This window comes from Marmota monax, unplaced genomic scaffold (genome assembly GCF_021218885.2).
Source record: "Marmota monax isolate L192 unplaced genomic scaffold, Marmota_monax_Labrador192_F-V1.1 WCK01_AAM20220418_F8-fsc00079, whole genome shotgun sequence".
Classification (NCBI taxonomy): Eukaryota; Metazoa; Chordata; class Mammalia; order Rodentia; family Sciuridae; genus Marmota; species Marmota monax.
The window spans coordinates 8,290,554-8,317,192 of NW_026694099.1; the positions used below are offsets into that span (position 1 = coordinate 8,290,554).

At 33.5% G+C, this 26,639-nt stretch overlaps 1 protein-coding gene across 2 annotated transcripts in view; it reads left to right on the top strand.

Annotated features, from left to right (window-relative positions):
• The window catches only part of Scfd1 (sec1 family domain containing 1), a 94,513-nt gene extending 69,034 nt beyond the window's left edge, over nt 1-25,479 (top strand). For both annotated transcript variants that reach the window (XM_046465220.2, XM_046465221.2), the window contains exons 18-25: nt 454-516; nt 2,373-2,448; nt 11,833-11,886; nt 15,886-15,938; nt 17,288-17,321; nt 18,267-18,332; nt 20,507-20,575; nt 25,249-25,479. In XM_046465220.2, coding sequence (XP_046321176.1) covers nt 454-516; nt 2,373-2,448; nt 11,833-11,886; nt 15,886-15,938; nt 17,288-17,321; nt 18,267-18,332; nt 20,507-20,575; nt 25,249-25,272 — 439 coding nt within the window. In that variant the 3' untranslated portion in view covers nt 25,273-25,479. The remainder of the gene's footprint in view (nt 1-453; nt 517-2,372; nt 2,449-11,832; nt 11,887-15,885; nt 15,939-17,287; nt 17,322-18,266; nt 18,333-20,506; nt 20,576-25,248) is intronic.
• Nucleotides 25,480-26,639: the final 1,160 nt, after the last annotated feature.

Below are 26,639 nucleotides of genomic sequence, written 5' to 3' on the forward strand. Positions count from 1 at the left end.
AGTAATGATAAAGTGGTTTTGAACTGAGTCTTAAAAGGAAATGGGCACTTTCCACTGCAGAAGGTAGTGAGTTTTACTCTCCAGAGGTCACAGTGAGCAAAGGCATGTATTTGGGAACAAGAGAATACAGTATATGGAAACAATAAGGAGACTAAAGTTAATCAATACATGATTGTTGTCTTAAGTTAGTAGGTGTCTGCCTCAGTTCTTGTCCTTGATCAGATGGGAGTGGATAAAGAAATAAAAATTGTGAAGATTAAAATGCATTTGTGTTTTTAAAGAATATCAGTGTTTCTGTTCTAAGTGAATATAGTTATGTTGGTTTAAAAAATTATTTCTCTTTTTCAGAAAATGCATAATAGAAGTTAGAGTTGGCCAATAGATATTTTAATACCATAATACTCAATAGGAATTTTAATAGTCACATCTAAATATAACTTTCTTATATCTTAGGGCTTTTGCCAAGATGGCCTCAGCTCCTGCCAGCTATGGAAACACTACCACTAAACCAATGGGGTAAGTATTTTTAATAATGCTGATTGAATCCTTGTCCTCCAGGCTTTAATTAGACTTTCATGCCTTAAAAACACAATACCTGACACTTTGAAGAATGTTTTTGTTATGATGCAGGATAAATATCACCATGCCTTTGGCTTCCTTAGATGGTTTAAATTTTTTTTAAATGTAATGCAGTATCTTTTACATGATATGAACTTCATGTGCTTCTTTGTTCTTAAAACATTACCTTTTTCATTTTCAGAAAATATGTGAAGGTTAAAACTATTTTTATATCAATGTTGATAATTAACATAGACTTGAAGCTAGTCACTCAGACCTAGGTGTAAGACAGATCCAGGCATGGTGCTGAATGATAGCTAGGAAGTACCCAGGACTGTGGATGACTTCTTACTCCAAAGACTCATATAAAGTTTATGTAATTTTCAAAAATGATGAACAAAGATAATTCTTACTGTTCTCTTCCATACCATGCAAGTTTCAAATTCCTAACTTATTTTTTAGAGCTAGAATAAATAAAGGTATGCAGTTCAAAGGAAAACTGGCTCATCCTAGCTCCATACAAGTTTTAATGAAACATTTTCCAGAAACAATAGAACTCTGCCTAAGGCTTGCCCTTTGTAAGTCCTGGGCAAAATGAATCCAGCTGCAGAGAGTGCTGTGCAGTTTATATGCCCTTCAGAGTTGCCTGTGTGTATTCCAACAAAGATTACTTTCTCTTATTTCTGTTAATTAAGGATATCCATCCTGTCCATCTCTTCTTTTCAGCAAGGGGGTAAGGATAAAACAGGGAAGAGGAAAATAATTTTGGAAAATAATTCACATGTATTTAATAAAAGAGATTTTCCAGTTTCATGTCTTAAAATTTTAAGAAATATTTAAATTAAGCTTATTAGATTTCTTATGTATTTTTAGTTGGGGATTTTAATAAAAAGTGTTATAATAAAAGCAATTTGCAGGCTATCCCTAGTCCTCTAATATCATAAATGTATCAGAATTACTCTTCTGTGCCATGTGAGAGATCCATGTGAGAGACTGAACCATAAATTTAAACCCAGTGTGACAAGTCATTTGTTGGCATTCTTTTTGTTGTTCAAAGTTCAGACAAGAGCCGGGAGTGGTAGCACACACCTGTAATATCCTCAACTTGGGAGGATGAGGAAGGAGGATTGCAAGTTCAAAGCCAGCATCAACAACTTAGTGAGGCCCTAAGCAATTTTGGCACTCTCAAAATAAAAAAATTTTTAAAGCTGGGGTTGTGGCTCAGTGGTTAAGTGCCCTGGGTTTAATCGCTGGTACAAAAAAAAAAAAAAAAAAAAAAAAGGTTCTGACAATAAGCATTCTTCAGAATTGAGACAGAATTCATGAAGTGGGTTATACCCCACATTTTTATTATAGACTTTCTATAGGACATAGTATACTGTTCAGGACTGGATCCTTTCTACTGCTGCGAACACAGTAGAAAGAGACAGTAACATTTGACCTTTTCATAGTACTTAGTAAGCATATGTATTTTCAACATGTGTGTTTGAGCTCCTAAAGCAAGTTGTCTGGGTTACTATTTTTAATTACTTCAAATTATACTTTGCCTAAAAACTGTACCTAAGATTAATATTTATTTGAGAACAAATTTTTTTAAAATAATTACTGACTAATCTCATCATCTTATGGCTAAATAAAATTGTAGCAGTGATACCCATGGAAGCAGAAATTCTCAGGGTCTTTCTGTTTAGTGAAAACAATGGTAGTAGGTACAGTGAGCATCAGCATGCAGTGTGTAAGCAAGCAGATATTATATCTGTAAAAAATTGGAGTAGCATTACTTACTGAAGTCCTTCTCTTTTGCCTCTACCTAGTCTCTTATCAAGAGTCATGAATACAGGATCTCAGTTTGTGATGGAAGGAGTGAAGAACTTGGTCTTGAAACAGCAAGTAAGTGCTCCTGTCAAAAGCATACTAGTAACTTTTTAACATAAATGTTGACAGGTTGACTACTGAGAACAAGTGAGGAATAAAATAAGGTCAGGAAGTCCTTAATTGGTATATATAAGAATATGAGAATTCTGAAATCTTAATACTTTTTAAAGATTGGCTCATTTGGACTTTACTTATATTTAATTTTTCTTTGTCATCGGGTTTATGAAAATACATTATTTGAAAAAATGAATTGCCACATAATATTTTATTTTAATTTTTCATAAAGTGGGTTTCTAGTTTAAAAGTAAATTCTTTATTCAAATTCTTTATTTGAATAAGTAATGTTCTATTACAAAAAACCATGGAATGTTAGTAAAGAATAGTGGAAAATCCTAATTTGCTTCATTTAATTACAAGGCTGATTAATTTCCAAATTTCTCCTTTCAATAATTCCAAACATGTTATTTCATAAGTACTTGGGGAATACTTTTTAACCTCATTATCTCAGGAATTCTAATTAATACCTCCCATTCTACTTCTTCTCTTGCAAGGAACTACTACTAAATATTTTTTTTTAATATTTTAAAAATATTTTTTTTAAAGTGGTTTTTTTAAAACTGGTGCACAGTACTGCCAAGTCCCCTAATGATACCTGCAAGAAATGTTTAAATTGCCCTATTTTAATGTGCTAACACAATATTTGTTTTATTTTAGAGTTCATAAGATATAAAAACAAATTGTCTTTAAGACTTCAAATCCCTTTGCTTTTCTTAACATTGCAGATGACTACTGCTTTGACAGAGGCAAATTCTCACTTTGAAATGATCTGTGATTACCCCTATCAATGTAACATATCTGGTACTACCATAAGAAGAGCCATGGTATTAAAAAAGAATAAGATCAGCATAAGACAAAATATGTATTGACTAGGGGTGTGTGTGAGTCATTTTATTCTGCAAAGTGAACTTAAAAGTAATACTGTAGCTGGGCACATTGATGTACACCTGTAATCCCAGCAGCTCGGTAGACTAAAGCAAGAGGATCACAGGTTCAAAGCCAGCTTCAGCAACTTAGCAAGACCCTGTCTCAAAAATATAAAAACGGGCAGGGGATGTGACTCCATGGATAAGCACCTCCCCCCACCAAAAAAAAAAAAAAAAGTCATATTATAGCTAGATGTAGGTGGCACACCCCTGTGATCCCAGCAGTTTGAGAGGCTGAGGCAAGAAGATCTCAAGTTCAAAGCCAGCCTGTCTCAGAATAAAAAAAGGGCTGGGGATGTAGCTCAGTGATACGAACTCCTGGGTTTAATCCCCAGTAACAAAAAGAAAAAAGAAAAGTCATATTACAAAACAGCAAATCCAAATGATCGTTTTTGTTGGTTTTTGTTTTGTTTTAGTATTAGAGACTGCACTTAACCACAAAGCCACATCCCCAGTTCTTTTTATTTTTTATTATGAGATAAGGTCTCGCCAGGTAGCTCAGAGCCTTGCTAAGTTGCTTAAGCTGGTCTTGAACTTATACTATTCCTGCCTCAGTTTACTAGCTGCTGGGATTACAGGCGTGTACCACTGCATTTGGCTTTTTGTTGGTTTTTAAAAGAAAAAATAGAGAGGACAGAAGGATATATACCAAAGCTTTAAATGTTAGTTTTTTTCTGGGTGAGTATTCACCTCATATTACTTACACCTACGCGATAAATTCTTAGAATTGAATTATGAAATATAAGGGTGTGGACATTTGTAAATGTTCTTAATGAATATTATGAATTTACCCTCCAGTAAAAAGCTTCTTGTTCTAGAAATATTTATTTTAAACTCATAGAAATCTATTTTAAAAGTTGCAACGTCATGGGGCTGGGGTTGTGGCTCAATGGTAGAGTACTCGCCTAGTGCATGTGAGGCGCTGGGCTCGATCCTCAGCACCACATAAAATAAATAAATAAATAAAGTATTGTGTCCAACTACAGCTAAAAAATATTTAAAAAAAAAAAAAAAGTTACCACGTCCTAATACTTAAAAAAGGCAATTGGGGGGGGGAGGTGTCTCTGAGGCAATTTGGGAACTAAGAGGTAAGAAGTGTCAAAAGAAGAGCCCACCTGTAATCCCAGCAGCTCCGAGAGGCTGAGACAGGAGGATCGGGAGTTTGAAGCCAGCCTCAGCAATAGCAAGGCACTAAACAACTCAGTGAGAGCCTGTCTTAAATAAAATACAAAATAGGGCCAGGATGTGACTCAGTGGTTGAGTGACCCTGAGTTCAATTCCTGGTACCCCCTACCCCCCCCCCAAAAAAAAAATGAAGAAGAGATTGCTAAGAGATTGGTTCCATCAGTTTCACAGTTGGAACATTATGAATAATTTATGCCCCTTAAAATTATATTGTTTTGAAGGTCGGGCATGGTGGCACATGCCTATAATCCCAGCAGCTCAGGAGGCTGACACAGGAGGATCTTGAGTTCAAAGCCAGCCTCAGCAATTTAGCAAGGCACTAAGCAACTCAGTGAGACCCTGTCTCTAATAAAATATAAAATAGGGTTAGGGACGTGACTCAGTGGTCAAGTACCCCTGAGTTTAATCCCTGATACCACCCCCCCCCAAAAAAAAAAATAGACAAAAACAGTAGGATTATCTGTGTTCAGTTTTCTAGGTTACTTATAAGAGTTTTTTATGTTTTGTTTTCTGAGCAGCATAAGTTTTATGCATCACAAGTATCAACTATCACATAAAACCAGTTAAATGATATTCACAGATTCAAAATATATTTGTAATGTGATGAAATTATGCACAAAGTTGCATAATTTAGAAGTTTTTCATTCTACTTTCTTTGACTTGTTTGCCAAAATAATCCTTCTCCTAAACATGAATTACCAACAAATAAATTACAAATAATGGGAATCCACAGATTAAAAAGACTTAAAAACTGTATCTAGGGGCTGGCTATAGCTCAGTGGTAGAGCACTTGCCTGGCGCTTGTGGGGCACTGAGTTCAATCCTCAACACCACATAAAAATAAATAAAGGTATTTTGTTCATCTTCAACTAAAATATATACATATGTATATTTTTAAAAACTATATCTAATTGGAATATATGACTGTTAGTTAAGATTATGATTTAAATAAGAAAACTATAAAAAATTATTTTATGCCAAAGGAAATTTTAATACTGACTGGATATTGAGCTGTGTACAGATATCAGAACATCACATTGTACATTTTTAGTACATACAGTTTTTTGTTAATCTTACCTCAGAAAAGCTGAGGAGAAAAAAATATTGTTAATTATTTTTAGGTGTGTTTAATAGTTTTATGGGTCTTTTTTTAAGTGTTTATATTTTAGAGATGTCTACTGAAATATTTACAGTTTAATGATAATTTTATGCTGGGAACTTTTTTAATACCCTAGGGGAATAAGGAGTAGGTTAAAGTACAGACAAATAAGATTTACAGATCACTGTTGAAGCTGAGTAATGAAGGATAGATGTGTTGGATCTATGTAATTCTGTTTTCTTCATTTTTTTTTCTTTTTATTCTAATTGTACATGATAGTAGAATGCATTTTGACACATTGTACACAATGGAGTATAATTTCTCACTCTTCATGTAATCATATATGCACATAGGGTAATAAGGCCCGATTCATTCTACTATCCTCCTTCCCTTATACCTGCTCCCCTCCCTTTACTCCCCTCTGTCTAATCCAAAGTACCTCTGTTCTTCCCTAGCTCCCCACCCCCTTATTGTGAATTATCGTCCACATATCAGAGAAAACATTCATTCTTTTGTTCTTTGGAACTGGTTTACTTCACTTAGAATGAAATTATCCATCTCCATCCATTTACCGGCGAATGCAATAATTTTATTCTTCTTTAAGGCTGAATAATATTCCATTGTGTATATATACCACATTTTCTTTATCCATTCATCTGTTGAAAGGCACCTGTGTTCCGTAGTTTATAGCTATTGTGAGTAGGCTGCGTCACTGTTGTAAGCTGATTTTAAGTCCTTTGGGTATAAACTGAGGAGTGGGATAACTGGGTCAAATGGTGGTCCCATTCCAAGCTTTCTGAGGAATCTCCATAATGTTTTCCATAACGGTTGCCCCAATTTGCAATCCCACCAACAATGTCTGAGTGTACCTTTTTTGCCCACATTCTCATCAAAATTTATTGTTAAGAATATAAGCAACAATAACTGCCATTCTGACTGAAGTGAGATGAAATCTTTGAGTAGTTTTGATTTGTATTTCTCTAATTGCTAAAAATATGGGACACTTCACGAATTTGCGTATCATTTGTTTTCTTCATTTTTATTGCCATTACATGCTATGATTTTTGAGTGGAAACCACCTTACATGTTTTATGGTTTCCTCATCTCTAATGTAAGAGTATTGGGTTTGCTCTGTAGATTCCCTTCTGTTTTATAATTTACAGTTTTTGAAAAGAGATGATCAATCTTATTCCCTCTCCTACTATCTTCACTGGCAACTTTCCACCCTTCTAGCATTGATACATATGCCTCATTCCCAAAGTGTTCCCAGTGTCTTCGCATCCCATCTTATTCTGTACTAATCAAAGCCTTCCAGATAAGCATCCTTCCTAAGGAAGTGCCTTTTCATTCTCCAGAGTTCTGATATGCAGGACAGCAGCAACCCTTGTCCCAGCCCTGCTTTCAGCTCCATATCAAAGTATCATTCCAAGCCTAGGGATGCGAGCAAAAAGTTAGAAATTGTCACCACAGAGCAGATGGCAATATAGGTCAAGAGGTGGCTAATTCTAGAACTCAAAGGGGAAAAAAATGTTCTGTTTTGGTTATAGAGCTGACACTTGTTAAATTGGTTTTTAGAATTTTTTGCATATTTTGTTTTGTTTTTTAAGCAATAACCCCAGCAGAGATGAAGTTAGCATTATTTTTATCTAAACTTTTCTAATGACTAAAATTACAAAACACTATTAAAGTAAGAAGTCAGGGTTTTTAGACACAAATTTCCTACCATATTTGTTTCTATACATAAATTTCTAGTTCATGTATTTGAAATTTGAGTATTTTAGAAAAACTGATCCTTAATTTAGGGTTTTTTTGTGTGTAGGACTCTTTTTTTCTCAAATCTGTATCTGTAATGGCTTTCTACTAATTATTAGAAATTTAATAGTAGTTGATCCTTTTAGTGTTACTAACCTACAATAATGCTTTCAGTTTTATTTCTAAATAGCGATTTCCAAAAAAAGAAAAATATGCTTGGGAATTTTTTAAACAATTAATATGTTTTTCATTTTATTAAATTTCATTTATATATCTTACTGAGGTACACAATTATTTTGTTTCTAAAAACAAAATAACAGTCTCTGCTAAGCAAAAAGAGATATACTGTTTTGTTCTGATGCTTTCTCTCTTCTATTACTTAAGATGCTACAACCCAGTTTTTCCGTCAATAAAAGTCAATTAACTTGTATGTAAATTATTCTCAATCTGTAATTTATTTTAAAAATTATTAACCCAAGCCTTCATTTAGGCAAAGAAAACAGCTGAATAGAGTGCCAGTTGGTGACAAATCTTAAAAGCTGTTTTCTAATGTACTCTTCCTTATCCCTTTAAAGACATTATGTGTGTGGGCTGGGGATGTGGCTCAAGCAGTAGCGTGCTTGCCTGGCATGCGCTGGGCGCTGGGTTCGATCCTCAACACCACATAAAAATAAAATAAAGATGTTGTGTCCACCGAAAACTAAAAAATGAATATTTTTTTTTTAAAAAGACATTATGTGTTTCCTTTATCATTCTCTTCAACTGGAGTTGCCCTTAATCTCTGGCAGTCTGTGAATATTACATGGTACAGCAGTTATAGTTGATTGATTTAGTGTCTGATCATAAAGGCCAGGAGAAAATATAAGAAAGATTTGTCCCTGGGCTTTTGAATTTTTGAACAATTTTTCTAGAAAGAAATTTTTCTCAAGTTATTTAATGTATTTATTGACAGACTTGTTATAAGAGATAGCAGAACTATAAAGCACAAAGTAAAATGTAATTGCATCCTTTAGGGAATTTTTATACTAAATGAAGATTTATCATGAAATATTGGTTAAGTGTCCAAATTTCCAATTATTTTCAAAAGTATAAAATATGACTCATGATTTATCATATGTGAAATCTTTTGATTTTTTTTCTCCATTGCATAGCTGTAATAGTGCAATTCAAAATGCTAAACAGAAGTTAGTCTAAATAGATAAATGGGTTAAAAAAAAAAAAAAAACTCAATTTTACTAAAGTCTTACCAAATAATTTGTAATGTTCCCTTGCTCCAGAATGTATTATTTCTTCCTCTACTGTTGCAAAGTGCTTCATCATCTTTTGTTCTTATTACTTGAAACAAATATTTAACTATAGTTTTCTCCATCCCTAGAGAAATTTATGGTTTAGGCCTATTGATAAATGAACAAACTCAATTTTTTTCAAACAAAAAAGGTAAAATTTTGAAGCCGCCTTTTAAAATTTATTCTAAAGATTATTCAGGAAATACATTCAGTTTGAACATATGGTTCTCTTTTATATTTAAAAGTTCCTGGCCAACACAAATTTCAGAAAATTATGAAATAGCTTTAATTTAATTTCACTTGTGTGAGACCATCTTAAAAGATTTTTACTTCATAATCTAGTAAAAGGGAAAAAATGTTTTGTTTTTTCTAGGGAAAATAGCATTTTCCTTAGTGCTAGTCCACTTTAGTGACAATATGTTTTATGACCTAAGAAAATTTAAATCCTTGTTTTAAATCCTTAGTTACATTTTTTTGAACAATCAGATTTAATGTTGCTTTTGTTGTGTGAAGTTTCAAATAGAAAATTATTCTGTACAGTTCACAAAGGAAATACCAGTTCAAAACAGGCAGAATATCAGCCCAGTAGAAATGCACTTTGAATAGACAGTATAGTCATTTAGTAAATTTTCTGTACTCGGTGTTCTTATGTTCAAATTAATCAAACTTGTTGGATAGAAATGTAACAATAGTATATCTCATCCCAAATCCTATAAGCATGTTAAGAGAACAGACTTATGCCAACACCAGTGTTGGTGTTGTACATTTCATGTTCAGAGTCAAATTTGTTCTGTAAAAAAGATAATGCAGTATGATATTGAAAAATTGGAATTTATCTTAGGCAAAATAAAAATGGTCAATAAAATTGTGTATGTATTCATATCCCCATTTTTCAAAGTATACAAACGTCTTTTTATTAGAAATGAAAGAAATCTGTTAGATCAATTAATTTTGTGCATTTTTACAAACTTTTTAAAAGTTACTGAATTTATAAAGAAAACTTTTTTGTTGTTCCTTTTAGTTAAACATGACAGTAGAATGTATTTGACATACATGGAGTATAACTTCCCATTTTTGTGGTTGGACATTATGTGGAGTTACACTGGTCATGTATTCATATATGAATATAAGAAAGTTATGTCCAATTCATTCTACTGTCTTTCCTGTTCCTATCTCCCCTCCCTTCCCTTCATTTGCATTTTTCTAATTCAGTGAACTAATATTTCTCGCCACCCCCACCCTCACTCCAGCTTATTGTAAGTTAGCATCCACATATTAGAGAGAATATTTGGTCTTCGATTTGGGGGGATTGGCTTATTCCAATTAACATCATGATAGTCTTCAGTTTCATCCATTTACCCGCAAATGCCATAATTTCATTCTTCTTTAAGGCTGAGTAATAGTCCCTTGTGTATATACACCACATTTTCTTTATGAAGACATCTGTTGAAGGCCACCTAGGCTGGTTCCATAGCTTAGGTATTGCAAATTGAGCTGCCATAAATATTGATTTGGCTTTGTCACTATAGTATGCTGATTTTAAGTCCTTTGGGTATATGCCAAAGAATGGTGTAACTGGGTCAAATGGTGGTTCTATTCCAAGTTTTCTGAGGAATCTACATACTGCTTTCCAGAGTGGTTACACCAATTTGCAGTCCCACCAGCAATGTATGAGTGTACCTTTTCCCCCACATCCTCACCAACATTTATTGTTACTTTTATTCTTGATCATTGCCATTCTGACTGTCTGAAGTGCAGTTGGCAAAGATTTTCTCCCATTCTGTAGGTTTTCTCTTCACACTCTTGGTTATTTCTTTGTTATGAAGAAGCTTTTTAGTGTGATAGCATCCCATTCTTTTTTTTTTTTTTTTCTTTTTGAATTGAATTCAGGGGCACTTGACCACTGAGCCACATCCCCAGCCCTATTTGGTATTTTATTTAGAGACGGGGTCTCACTGAGTTACATCGTGCCTCAGTGTTGCTGAGGCTGGCTTTGACAGCAATCCTCCTGCCTCAGCCTCCCACACCCTTGGGATCACAGACATGCGCCACCGTGCCCAGCTGTTGGTAGGAATTTGATGGCATCTTCAGTTTCATTCCTTGAAATTTATCTGTTTAAATTTTCTATATCTTCCTGATTCAGTTTGGGTAGGTCATATGTCTCTAGAAATGTGTTGATGTCTTCAGGATTTTCTATTTTATTAGAGTACAATTTTTTTAATTTAATTGATTTTATCTCTGATTTTAATTATTTCCTGTCTTCTGCTTTTGGTGTTGGTTTATTCTTTTTCTAGGGCTTTGAGATGAAATATTAGGTTATTTATTTGGTGACTTTTTATCCTTTTAATGAATGAGCTCAATGCAATGAACTTTCCTCTTAGAACTACCTTCATGATGTCCCAGAGATTTTGATATGTTGTATCGCTATTCTATTTACCTCTAAGTATTTTTTTATTTCATCCCTGACTTTTTGCTATCCACTGGTCATTCAATAACGTATTATTTGGTCTCCAGGCATTAGAGTAGCTTCTATGTTTTATTTTATCATTGACTTCTAATTTCATTCCATTATGATCTGGTAGAATGCAAGGCATTCCCTCAAAAAATTGGAACAAGACAGGGATGCCCTCTTTGAACATAGTCCTGGAAACTAGCCAGAGCAATTAGAAGAAAAAAAATCAAAGAGAAAAGAATAAGAAAAGAACTCAAACTATCGGTAAAGAAAACTCTTAACTGACAAAAGGAAAAGTGAAAAAAAAAAAATAACAGTGATATTCTTGATCAGAACAAAAGATTGCAGTTACTAATATTGAAAAGCAAATATTCAACAAAGTAAAAAGCCCAAACATATTGTCTACTAAAACCTGAATACGCCTACATATTAAAAGAAGCTTTTCATTGAGAATGATATTTTTCTGTGGACACTTAAGTGCCAAGGATATTTACATCTGACATCATTAACTCTTGCAGTATACTTAATCTTAGAATGTGTTTAATTATGATTAATCCTTAACTATAAAATTACTAGGTTGTCTTGTTAGTAGAAAGGAACTTTGGTTTATTATTGTTAATAAAATACTAATCTCTTTCACAGAATCTACCTGTTACTCGTATTTTAGACAATCTCATGGAGATGAAATCAAACCCTGTGAGTAGCATGTTACATTGAACTTGTAAGTTCTTGAATGTATCAAACTGGCTAATGGGAAAGGTAATGATACATATTGAATTTCTTGTGTTCTTAATCATAGCAGAATAATGAGAGAAAGAAAAGAGTTCATGTTCTAAAAGAGCTCTGGTTAGCCATTATCACAGATACTGGGAATTGATTTTCTCCACTGCTACAAACATTCTGGTCAACTCCCATCCAAATTAAGTGTATATTATGTTCTGTATGTATAATTACATGTAAATTTTATCTTAAGGAGCAAGTTTCTATAAATGAAAAAGGACTAGTTGGTATAGTGTAAAGAGGATTAGATCAATTTAAGTTTAAGAAAATTAAATTAGGAGAGAAATGCTTAGTAAAAATTTTAAGTGCCTATGTTCAAATGGCACTGAAGTCTTTGGGACTGAAGAAGCAAATTGAGGGAAAGAAATCATTGGTAAATATTATCACATTTACTTGAATAGTTTTCTGGATGTCTGTTTACAATTCAAAAAAGAAATACAAAAGTCCTCAGAATTTCTTTGGTAAAAATAACTACCCTGATACTATGGCTAGAGTCTGGGATAAAGAAAAACACATGGAAGCTGGGTGTGATGGTACATGCCTGTAATCCCAGCAGCTCAGGAGGATCTCAAGTTCAAAGCTAGCCTCAGCAAGTTAGCAAGGCCCTGTCTCAAAATTTAAAATTTTTAAATGACAGGGGAGGAACTGGAGATGTGGCTCAATGGCTAAGTGCCCCCGGGTTCAATCCCAGGTACCAAATAAAATAAATAAATAAATGGCAGCATGATCCTACCCTCATCCAAACCCTAGTGGCACATGCCTGTAATCCCAGCAGCTTGGAAGTTGAGGCAAGAGGATCACAAGTTTAAAGCCAGCCTCAGCAACCTAGTGAAGCTCTGAGCAACTCAGTGAGACCCTATCTCCAAATAAAATACAAAAAAGGACTGGGGATGTGGCTAAGTGGTTGAGTGCCCCTGAGTTCAATCCCCAAGATATAAAAAAAAATAAATAAATCCAGTTTGGGTTGATGTGAATCATTGTAGACTTGGCAGTGAGGCACACAATTCCAGACTTGAAAAGGAATGAGGGGGTTTAGGATTTAGCAAGTGGCAAGAGCACTTGCCTAGCACGCACAAGCTAGGTTGAGTTCACTCCTCAGCCCTGGAAAAAAAAAAAAAAAAAAAAAGGAAAAAGAATGAGAATAGAATGTTCAGATCAATGGGACTTTTTTGGTAATTATAAATATTATTTCAGTAACATTAAAAGAAATTAACAGAAATAAAATTTTAAATTTCAGTCATGTGAAAACATAGCCTAATAAAATATCCAACAGCAATTATCATTATGAAAAGAATGGAAGAATTATCTGTAAGGATAACCTGAGAGGATTAAATTCTTTCATTTTGGAATCAATATAGATAATAGTGGTATATAATATAGTAATAGTAATAGTAGACTGTCACCGTATCCTAGAATATATGAAGAAGTAGTACTTCTTTTTTTTTTTTTTAATTTTTTATTGTTGGTTGTTCAAAACATTACAAATTTCTTGATATATCATATTTCACACTTTGATTCAAGTGGGTTATGAACTCCCATTTTTACCCCATATACAGATTGCAGAATTACATCAGTTACACATCCATTGATTTACATATTGCCATACTAGTGTCTGTTGTGTTCTGCTGCCTTTCCTATCCTCTACTATCCCCCCTCAAGTAGTACTTCTTGAAAAGCCTAAGAGAGACATTAATGTCTGTATCAGAGAATACTGCTTTGTAATGGGCAGTAAACTGCTGGAACATATTATTCCAAACAGTAATAAAGATTAAAAATATAAACATTTAGATAGCCAAATATACAAGAGGTTAAGGGAAATTATGATATTTTGTTATTGCCCTTGATGTTGACATGAAAAATAATGACCACAAAATTAACACCTAACATTATTGCATACTTATTAAGTATTATCAGATATTGTATACTTATTAAGTACCGAGAACCATGCAAAGCATTTTTCACCTGTTATATCATTTAATCCTCAGTAGAACCTTCCAAGAAGAGTACTGTTATTTTTATTCTCATTTCTATAGATGATGAAACTGAGTCACAATAAGGTCATTAAACTTGCTCAGGGATATACAGCTAGTATGTGGCAGCATTGGAATTTTAACCACAAGCCAAATTGTCTACCATTATACTTTGTTGATTAGGGTAAGAACCATGCCTTCATGGAATCACAGAAATAGAGTTTAAGGAAACATCCTAAATCATTTTAACAATGGAGGCAAGGCAACCTAGAGAGGTTAAGTAACTTGCCAGGTCACACCTTTTTAGTAGCAGAATTACAATAAAAATCCTACTATTGTCCTCCAGTCTAGTACTCATCCCAGCATACACAATCCTTCTGTATTTCTCTGGCAAAACACATCAATGGCTAAATTGTGGGTCTTAAATGTTTCTCCAAGTTGTAATTACAAGTTCATTTATTATTTATAAAGTCAATAGAACTGAAGGCACATTACTACAGACAGATACTTTAATTAGAAAAAGTAAATGTTTTCTGTTTTGAAAGCATTTCTTCATCCATCTGCTAGGTGAGGTAGCTGCCTGCACTCTTATACCTCTCCTGTTCCCAGATGGACAAGTTGATTTGGAGGCACTGAGGAGATTAGCAAAATGCTGAAGAGATAGCAAAGTGTACTAAGTTAGACCTGGCAGGTAATCTTGAATGTATCCTATCTCAAATGTTTTAAAATGCTGTTACCTATTTTTAGATGCATTCTTATGACATTTATTATTCTCCTTTGTCTTAATAAAGTTAAGGCAAGATATCAGATAGGTTTATTCTTGCCTTGTAAATCTGGTTGGTAGTGGTTTCTTGAAGCAAACTACTTGGAGGATTCTGACACTACACTTGGGTTTACTGAGGGTGCTGTGGTTGATTGAAAGTATCTCCATTGAATGCGGGACTAAATAATAGCAACACATGTAGTATATCTGTACTTTATCAGGTTTTAGTGAAACCATCCACACTCCAGAAGAAGAAAAGATGAATTCTCTGGATGATTCTGCTATGGAAGGAGAGGCAGGCAGAGAATGGAAAGTCATTATTCAATAAGTAATAGAGCAATACTTTCCAACTTCTTTAATCAAGGCGTTAAGTTTCCAGTATAATATAGAGGTCCACAACCCCTTATTCACAATTTCTGAAAAATCCAAAAAGCTTTGAAAACTAAAAGATTCTGTATAACTCATTTGGTGGCAAAATCTGACCTGGACTCCAGTTGAGGCTCTTTATAGTTTTTATTTATCCTATTTTCTGTTAATGTTCACATATGTAGAAATAGAAGTATTAACATATTTGATGATGAGGTGCTACCCATATTATATGTAGTTTATGCCTGATATTACCTATCTAAATTTTTTTTAATCCTAAACTCTGAAATACATATCACTCCAAAAATTTCAGATAAGAGATGTGTACCTGTGTTAGGTATTCCATATATTCGGTAAAATCATGAGATAAAATTTATACAGATAAAATTCTAAAAAACAAAAATACTTCAGTACATTAACTACTTTAAGACTTATAATACTTATTTTTTTTCAGACTTATTTTTGAGAAACATTATAGCATGAGAGTAGAGCTTGGACATTGAAACTGCCTTGTTGCCAATGCTAGAGTTCCCGTACTTATTACATATGTAACCTTAGGAACCTCTCAGTCCCCCCTCAACTTGCCAATCTGAAAAATGGGGATAGTAATAGTAGCTACTTGAGAAACTCAGGATTAAATGAGTAATTTCACATAAAGCACTTAAATGATGCTTAGCACATTGTAACTACTCATTAAATGTTAGGGGTGGTTGTTGTACACGCTACAAAATTGATAGATTCATGAATATAAGATAACCGTATGCCAGAACTTCTAAAGAAAAATTCCATTGTCAAGGTTTTTTTGTTTTTAAATAGGAAACTGACGACTACAGATATTTCGATCCCAAAATGCTACGTGGCAATGACAGGTAAACAGTTTCTGTCTTCTGTAATATGTTGTAGGATTTCCCAAGAATGAAAATAATTGGTTTTGTACTCTAAAGCAGCACTGCTTAATATTAAAAATTTAAACTGTGTGGAAAAACTGGAAAGGAAGCAATATGTGTGCTAATCTCTCAAAGATAGTATTAAAGATAGTATTTTGTTGTTTTTCCCTCCAAGTATATATACAAATACATGTAGCTGTTTACTGGGTTTTTGTTTTGAGGTGTGTGTTTGTTTGTTTTGTTTTGTTTGGGGGTTTTCTTATTTGGGGGGGCTTTTGGCATTACAAACTAAGTGTAGGGGAGGGAAATTGGGATAATGTGTGTTTTAAGAATATTTTTATCAGACCAAATGAAGAGAAAGGAGCTTTATATTTGGATACTGTTTTGTTTTTTTTAATGTAGCTCCTACAAAATCCAATTCTTGGGAACCATTGCTATAAAAACACTTGCTGACAGTGAAACATTCTATAAAGAATTTTTGTATTTTATGACAGGCATGATGTAGTAAGGTAGCCTTTGTTTATTACAGATATTTTTCAAGATTTAATTCATGGTGATACAAAAAATAGCTTATAAATTATAGAAAAAATGGGCAGAATTAGGAGGGAAGGAGGCAGAATTAGAAGGAAGTTAAGCATTTAGGAGGCATTTTGATCAGGTAGATGTCTAACCACTTTGACAGAATATTTAGACAGACTAAAGATGTTATGAAAGGTGATAGAGCTATGTTTAGCCACTGAGTAATTGAGAAAAGTTTCAACTATCCTTGTTAATCACACTGTACAGCCTATTTTAGCACTCAAATATGTATCTGATACACAAAAACTTTGAAAAAATGTCCTTATTAAAGATCTCTAGATATCAAAGAAATATTTTTAAATATATAATAATGTAATAAAGAAAATATAATTTACTGCAAAATACAGATCCCTCTTGCCATTTTCTTTTTTCTTCCTATGTTATCTTATAGGTGTTTATTCATTTTTTCTGCAAATATAGATACCCATAGACAACATAAATGACATTTGAAGTATGTTGAAATTTACCACCAAAATACCTGCATATATTCAGGGACCTCTGCTCCTCAGTTTTCTAGAATTTTATTTCAAAGTCAATAGGATGCCCATTCCCTTTTAGACACGTATTCTACATTTTCTGGCTTCTTCCTCTGCAGAACTCAAGTACCCACTACCCTCTTGAGAAAGAGGAGGTAAAACTGTAAATGCCTAACATACCTCTGGAGTATATGTTAATGTGGTATTTCCCATACCTGTTTTACCCATAATAAAAGCCATGAGTGAGATTTTCAGTATAGTTTTTCTCTATTACAGCTCAGTTCCTAGGAACAAAAATCCATTTCAGGAGGTAAGTTTCACATGAAAATTCTGTGCTCCTAGAAAAGATAAAAGGTAACCTGAACAATAATTTGTCATAAACATGGCTAATATGATTAGTGCATGGTGATTTGGATAAATCCAATTCTGTACCCCAAGATTTTTTTAATTCTCAGCAACTGTATTTTCCTGATTTATAAAACTATTTATACTTATTATATTGAAGCTTTAAAGTGGCTGAAACTTATGCAATTTGCCAAAAAAGAAGGCTTGCAGATTGCAGTGAAAATTTTCTAAGTGTGGAGCTTATAAAATTGGATTCCATGCATTTGTGAAGACTGCTTTAATTTAAAATGCAAATAGACTTCTCAGCAAATACAGTAAATAACATACATAGAAAATTATATAAATGCTGGTTTTTCTGATTTTCCTGCCTATAGTAAATAACTGCAAACTGAAAAGCATCCTTTGAAGAAAGCCCTTTGGATTTATTTGCTATTACTTATTAGAAGAATAATAAGTATCTCTAGTGTTGGGCACAGTGGTGCATGCCTGTGATCCCAGCAGCACAGGAGGATCAGAAGTTCAAAGCCAGACACAGCAACCTAGTGAGGCCCTAAATAACTCAGGGAGACCCTGTCTCTAAATAAAATATAAAAAAGGACTGGGAATGTGGCTCAGTGGTTGAGCACTCCTGGGTTCAATCCTTGGTACTAAAAAAAGAAGTTATCTTTAAATTGTTTCTGAAAACTTTGTCTCATTTTACCACTGAACAAGCATTAAAATTTATAAATGTATAAACTTTTTAGGAATTTCTTAATTAAATACCATTAGATGCTTCAGCTGTGGCCTTTGGCTAGCTAGTGTTTTTGTCCCAATTGTAGAATAGGTTTCAGACTAAAAACCATGTTACTTGAAAATTATAACAATGTTTTTAACTATTTCTTTCAATTTAGTTTTTTGTTTGCATTTGTAGGCAATTGTTTTTGTGGTGGGAGGAGGCAACTACATAGAATATCAAAATCTTGTTGACTACATAAAGGTATGTTTTGGCCTTCTTATTCTATCATGGGATAGTTTTAGTTTTATATCTTTAGAGCACAGCATTCTTTGGTGGCTGTCCTGACCTTTACGTAACTACTCTTCTAAGAGATCACTTAAAAATCCTGCATATAGGGCTGGGGATGTGGCTTAAGTAGTGCACTCACTTGGCATGCGCGGGCACTGGGTTCAATCCTCAACACCACATAAAAATAAAATAAAAATATTATGTCCACCTAAAAAAACTAAAATAAATAAATTAAAACAGCTTTATTTAAAAAAAAAAAAAAATCCTGCATATAGGCAAAGCAGAGTGGCACATACCAATAAGTCCCAGTTACTCAAGAGGCTGAGGTAAGAGGTTTCTCAAGCTCAGGATTTCGGGACCGGCTGGGTTACATAGCAGGAAGTGACAGAAAAAAACTAAAACAAAGTATTCTTAGAATGACATTTTGTAATCTTAATTTATTCACCTAACACTAGAAAATGATGATTATTATTTTTATTCTCACTTCATATAAGGCTCTAGTAAGGTAGAGATCAAGGTATAACAGGAAGAAAAAACAGACCTCCAAAACTGATTAGTGCTGCTGGGAGCGATAGTGCACTCCTATAATCCCAGTGGCTCTGGAGACTGAGGCAGGAGGATCTCAAGTTCAAAGCCAGCCTCAGCAACAGGAAGGCACTAAGCAACTCAGTGAGACCCTATCTCTAAATAAAGTACAAAATAGGACTGAGGATGTGGCTCTGTGGCTGACTGCCCCTGAGTTCAATCCCTAGTACCACCCCACCACCAAAAAAAACCTGATCAGTGCAACTCCCAGGATCGTTGCCAGGACACACTTTATCTTTGGATTATGAACTCCCAATATGTATGTAGGATACAAGTGTATCTAGAATGTATCTTGATAGTTAACAGTTAAAAATGATGAGTCTTGTGCTACTGAGATAACATCCTGACATCTGTCCTAGAAATGTTGAACCCCTCTGATGTTTTCTTGGGCTTGCCTTCTCCTTCTATACTATAATCTCTGCCTTTATTAATAGCTCATTTATGTTCTCTATAGCCTCAAGAATCCTAGTTATATGACCTTCTGTAATTGCTGCATGTACCATCTCATTTTCTAAAACTGTAAAGGTTTTTTTTGGAGGGGGGAATGGGGGGGTACCAGGGATTGAACCCCAGGGGTACTTAACTACTGAGCTTTATCCCCAGCTCTTTTTGTGTTATTTTGAGACAGAGTCTTGCTGAGTTGCTTAGAGCATTGCTAAGTTGCTTAGAGCATCGCTAAGTTGCTGAAGCTGGTTTTGAACTTGTGATCCTCCTGCCTCAGCCTCCTGAATAGCTGGGATTATAGGCATGCGCCACCACACCCAGCCTAAAACTATAATTAAGGTGTAGCTTTTGTTTTTTCCGTTTATAGACGGCCATCTAGGACATTTATTCATTTTCTATTTATTTTTTTATTCATTTATTATTTTTATTCTCACTTCATATAAGGCAAGCAGTTATGTTTATTTACACATCACAGAAATGTCCTTTTCTTATATAACAAAGCCAATTTTTTTTTATTCCTTGTTGCATTATCAAATTACTTTGTGGGATAAACTTTTTACATTACAAAAGAAATCTTATGAATTTAACTTCAAGTTCACAATACATATAGGAATTGCATTTTCTAGTGGAGAAGTTTCAGTGTTGTAATTAGGTTCCAACATTCTGTGGAAATAAAATAAGAGTTTCAGAGTGGAACAGGATATTTATTAACATGTAAATACTATTGCACTAGTGAGACTGAAATTACAGTCCGTACTACCTGCATCATATCCTACTATGCTAAACATAACCAAATTAATATTTTGCTTCAAGTAGCATAGATCTTTAAAAGAATGTTGTGGTCTCAGATTTTTTTGGATAATTGTTGATCCTATGAAATGTGATCATACTCCTATTTTTAGTATAATAAATCATTCTTATGCCTATTTTACCACTTTATCCCTCTTTATTTCATGCAATTTTAGGATACACATGTACACTGAAATTCAGCAACACCACTCACAAAGCTAACAACAAAAAAAGTCCTAGCAAGTTAATATTTTTTCATAGGAAAACTGAAAATGTATTTGTTACTCACTTGGATCTGAGTTTTTATTCATGATTTCTGTTTTTTACAGGGGAAGCAAGGCAAACACATTTTATATGGCTGCAGTGAGCTTTTTAATGCTTCACAGTTTATAAAACAGGTAAAGTATACCTTTTTTAGTTTGTTTCTCTTAAGTTACCATTGATATTTTTCAAGAGAAAGAGAACTATTTATTCATCTGGACCAGTTGAAAACTGTAGAACTCAAAAATTTGTTTTAACTAACATTTTCATTATTCCAATTCTTTATGAAAAGGCAAATTGACAAAATTTAAAATTGGAGTAGTGTACTTATTTAGGCAAAATTCAATTCAGCTTTCCATATATCTGATTTTGTGATAGAGTGTCATAGATTGGGCCTGAGAAATGAAGTAACTTCTGGGCAATAACATATGTTCAGTTGATACAGGAAAACTATGTTCACCTTTAAAGTTAATGACTGCAATAACTGAGGCATATTGATTGTCCACATGGTCCTTTTAGGATTGTTGCCACTAACAATCTTATATTGATCTTAGCTTTCAGTTGGGATGCTGACCCATAATTGATTATACCCATTTTGACTGGAGTGAGATAAAATTTTAGTATAGTTTTAATTCACATTTCCCTCATTGTTAGAGATGTTGAACATTTTCTCATGTTTATTTGTTGGCCATTTGTTTCTTCTTGAGAAATGTCTATTTAGTTATTTTTCCCAATAAATGAAATTTTTGTCTTATTTAGGTTAACAAGGGGAATCTCAAATTTGTTTACCATTTGAATGAACCAGATGTTGCCTTTGTTACTATTCTCATTTGTTTTCTATTTCTAATCTATTAACTTTTTTCCTAGCTTAAGTTGAAAACTTATTAACTTTAGTTCTTTCCTAAAATAAGCATTTATAGCCTTAAAATTAATTTCTGCCAAACAATAATACTTAAGCATATTCCACAAATTTTTATTTTATTTTCATTATCACTTTTAAATATTTTGTAATTTACCTTGTGATTTTTTCTAAGTATTATTTATAATACTGTTCTTATATTCCAGGGTTTTATAAATACCTAATAGTGCCTTGTAGTTGTAGACCACTTTCTACATAACTTCAGTTTAAAATTGAAATTTCTTTAAATTGCCTAACATATAGGCCTGTCTTGCCAACCATTCCATATACTCTTAAAGAATGAGTTTCTACAGAAGTTATGTATAGAGTTCTGTAAATATCAGTTTGGTTAGGGTATCTGAGCATTGCTCAGCTTCTCTGTTAGTTTGAAGTGTGCTTTCTGGTTTTGGTTTGGAGGGTGAGTCCTTTCTATCATCTGCTATTAAAATTGCCAAATAGGATTGTGGAATTCTCTTTCTCCCTTTACTTCTATCCATTTCTGTATTTTGGGCTATTGGATATATACACATTTTATGATTCATCATTTTTCTAATGGCCACTTTTATCATTATGTGGTATTTCCCTACATATCTAATAAAACTCTTTGACTTAAAGTCTACTTTATCTTATATTAACATTGCAAATGGTAAGCATAAGAGGCTAGAGTAGCAATGTTAAAACTTTTTCCACCTATTTATTTTCAACTTACCTTGTAGACAGCATATAGTTGAACTTTTTAAATTAACCATTCTGAAGTGTCTACCTTTTAATTAGAGTCTTTAATTACTTAGACTCTCAGTAATTACCATCTAATGTAATTACTGAGAGTCTATGTCTACCATTTTACTATTTGCTTTTCTTTTAGTCTCCTGTTTAGGATTCTTCTGTTTTTCCTTACATGCTTCCTTTGGATTTTTGAAAACTTTAGAATTCCATTGTAATTCATCTACAGAATTTTTTTAAGCTACATCTATGCAGTATTAATTCAGTATGATCTCTAAAGCAACTGCTATATACATCTTTAACTATTTGTAGACTAGAGTTAATATTGTCCAGTTGCACTAAATTTAGAAACCTTACAACTATAGAACTATTCTCCCATATTTTACATGTGTATACACCAATAATTTCACAAGACAATGGACAGTGATGTACACAACTGAGGCAAAAATGATGACAAACAAATCCTTTGCTTTTATACAGATATTTATGACTCTCCATTTTCTTCTGTTTCCAAAAAATTTTAAATTCTATATTGACTGAAAAACATCATTTAGAATTTACCATGTCTCAGGTATGCTAGCCGTGAATTTTCTTAATTTCCTATTATGAAAATATCTATTTTACCTTTACTCTTCAGTGTTAGTTTTGCTGTATAGACTTGAGATATTTTACTGTCTTCCAGCCTTCATTTTTTCTGATAAGTCAACATTCAGAGTTCAGTAAAACTATAAGGTCATACTCTTGAAGAGTATGACATATATGTCTTGGTTGGGGAAAACTGGGTATAAATTTCCTGGCTAAGTTTATATCTTCACTAAATTTAGGGAATTTTCAGACATTTTTTTCTTCAAATATTTTTATGCCCAATTTTCTTTCTCGTTTTAGGACTCCTTTTACATATTCACTAGCCACATAATGATTTTTTAGTCAACAACAGCCCATGTATACAATATAATACAGCTGTGCTCTCATAAGATTATAACACAGCTGACAAATTCCCATCATCAAGTGATATCAGAGCCATCATAATGCAGCACATTAGGTAAGTGTTGTGGTGCTGTGTAGACAGACCTATTGCACTGCCACTCATAATATTTAGCACATATGTTTATGTATATTATATACTTGATTCTGATAGTAAGTGTTGAAATTTAATGTAGCCTAAGGCATAGTGTTTATAGTCTACAACAGTGTACAATAATGTTCTGAGCTTTCACTCACTCAGACCAACTTCCAGTCCTATAAGCTCCATTTATGGAAAGTGGCCTATATAGGCACATCATTTATCTTTTATACTATTTTACTGTATTTTTTTCTGTTTTGATGTACAGGTTTGTAGCCTAGTAGCAATGGCATTACCAAATAACCTGGGTATGCATATAGGAGGTTGTACCACTCAGACCAGATTTGTCTAAGTTTACATCGTTGGTGTTTTCATGATGATGAAACCACCTAATGATATATTTTTCAGAACATAGACCCATCATTATGCATTATTGTAGGACTGTGTGTTTGGCATATATATTGTCCCACAGATCCCTAAGAATTCTGCTATTCAGAATGTACAATTTATATTGCTCTAAGTCTTTTATTGTCTCTCTTCTGCTTTTTATAATGTATTTGTCAATTCTATGTTGCAGTTTTTTTAATCTTTTAGTTGTAAATGGACACAATATCTTTATTTTTATGTGGTGTTGAGGATTGAATCCAGTGCCTCACATGTGTGAGGCAAGTGCTCCACCACTGAGCTACAACCCCAGCCTCGCAATATTTTTTAATTGGTTCTTTTTAGTTATACAAAATAGGATTCATTTTGGAAAAATTATAAAAGCATAGAATATAATTTGTTCTGACTTAGTCTCAGTACTTCACCTTTCCTTTCCTTCTACTATCTTTCTGCCATTGACTTAGTTGTTTTTAATTAGTGTCTTGTGGAGATACTTATCAATTCTAGAATTTTCATTTGGTTCCTTTTGCATTGTTTCATTTTCTCTGCTGATATTTTTTTTATTCTTTGGGAGCATATTTTTCTTTACTTCATTGAAGGTAGTTAGAGCTGCTTTTAAAACCTTGTTAAATTACAACATAAAGATCATCTCCCTGCCAGTCACAATTGGTTGTCTCTAGAGTATGGGGCACATTTTCCTATTTCTTCATATATTGATTAGCGTTACATTATGTTCTTAACTTTATAAATGTTCTGTTTTGAAGACTGAGTTCTGTTTCTCTTAAGAATATTGATTTGAAGATTAGGCAGTTACCTTGATTGGACTCACTTCAAACTATTTTCTTGGACAGGATCTCAAATCCTGACTTCTTAGTCTCTCCCATTTATGAGAAGTTCAGGTTTCATGATAGATTTAGGAAATGTCTACACAGAATTTAAGGATTTCATTCCCATCTGTCTCTCTCTCCCTCCTTTCCAGGATCCCCCCTCACTTTCCAGTTTCTTTAGTTGCCTTAAGCACACTCTGATTCTTCCAGGCAAGGAGGACTGCCAGTTTTCTCTCACAGTTCTAACTCCCCAGTATAACACCAGCTGGGGCCTGACTCCAGCTGAGAACCACAAAACCAGGGAATCAGTCAGGGCTATTCCCTCCTTCTAGGTGGTGACTCTTTTCTAGTTGCTGTCCACTGCCTTTGGCTAGTTGATTTTTACATTTGGTTTAAGTTTATCATTTTTATATCTGGGAAAGTTAGTCCAATAGGAGTTGTACCCAGCCTTCCAGAATTGAAAGACTTGACTTCTGTTTTTCATGATCTACTTTAGAAATACATATGAAGAAGAAAACTATCAGCAGTAAAGTTAAGAAAATGTAAAGGAAAATATCTTATTTTTTTTTCTACTCTTTTTTTTTTTTAAGAGAGAGAGAATTTTAATATTTATTTTTTAGTTTTCAGCGGACACAACATCTTTGTATGTGGTGCTAAGGATCGAACCCGGGCCGCACGCATGCCAGGCGAGCGCACTACCGCTTGAGCCACATCCCTAGCCCCAGGGTTGTTTTTTTTTTAATTCAGTTGTTAAAGTTTATTATTATTATTTTAGGAATGCAGTGAATCAAATAGGAAACCTAAATTTTACTGTGATGAAAGTGAATTTTCTTAGGGTGTTTACAGGTATATTTGAAAGCATAACCATTCTTTGTGATTTTTTTTTTTAAGTTATAATTTTGTGTTTTGTTTTAGCTGTCACAACTTGGACAGAAATAACACAGAAGAACCTTAATATGATAATCCGCTTGGAGCTTGGATAAATGTTAAAAAGAAAAGTCAAAAGAGCCAGATATTTTCCTTTCTAAAACAATGTCCTAACAGTGAAACCCAAGAGTTGTTAATTTTTAAGGAAATTCTATACTTAATATAATGTATACTGATTAAAAGAATAAAGCATTTCAGAAATAAAATTTTAACATTTTTCTTTCTCCTGTTATGTTTAACAGATGACTACGATTGACCTTTAAAAGTCTAAGGTTATCCTATACAAATATTACTTGACTGGTTCATGAATCCCTTACATACATTTTTAATTGTAAAACTACTTTTTCATAGTTCATTGGTTTTCACATTATAAAATGTACATAAACGTGTGCCAGATATTAGGTGAAGTTTCTTGTTTGTTTTGGGTACTAGGGATTAAACCCAGAGGTGCTATACCTCTAGGCTACATCCCCCAGCCCTTTTTATTTTTTGAGATGGGGTCTTGCCGAATTGCTGAAGCTGACCTCAAACTTGCAACCCTCCTTTCTCAGCCTCCTAAGTCATTGGAAATATAGGCATGAACCTCCACATCCAGTGTAAGTGGAGATTTTAAAACCACTTTAATGTCTATTCTCCATCTGGCACACCTGTATACATTTTATAAGTCTTTTCCTTTCTGTATGTTGACAGGACAACACTAACATGGTTTGGAATGAACAAATACAAATAACATTCATCCCATTAAATTCTAAATAATATGTATTAAATTTGATTCCATGCTTCATGGTGTGCAATGCCAACAAGAAGTGTTGTTCAATTATGTATTCATTATTCATTTTAATAAAGACAAATGAGGGCCAGGAGCTGTGGTGCACACCTGTAATCCCATTGGCTCTGGAGGCTGAGACAGGAGGATCAAGAGTTCAAAGTCGAGCTTTGTAATGTTTTGAACAACCAATAAAAAAATAAAATAAAATAAAATAAAAATAAAATTAAATTAAATTAAAAAAAAAAAAGAGTTCAAAGTCAACCCCAGAAACTTAGACTTAGATCCTGTCTATGAATAAAATTAAAAAAGGGCAGGGTTATGGCTCAGTGGTTAAGTATCCCTGAGTTCAATCCCCGGTATCAAAAAAAAAAAGACAAATGAGGTACCAAAGTTTGATAGTACCAACAATTATAACCTGGAATAACTTTTCTATCAAATTAATGAACATTTACTTCAGAGAAACTAAAAGGCATTGTGGAAATGTGTTCAGAACAAACACAAAATTTGAAGGCAGAATTAATCAACTTTACCTAGCTGGCTACAGTAAACCTACGCCTGACAATTAACATATATGAGGTTTTAATTCTATAATGATATTCATAAAAAGAGG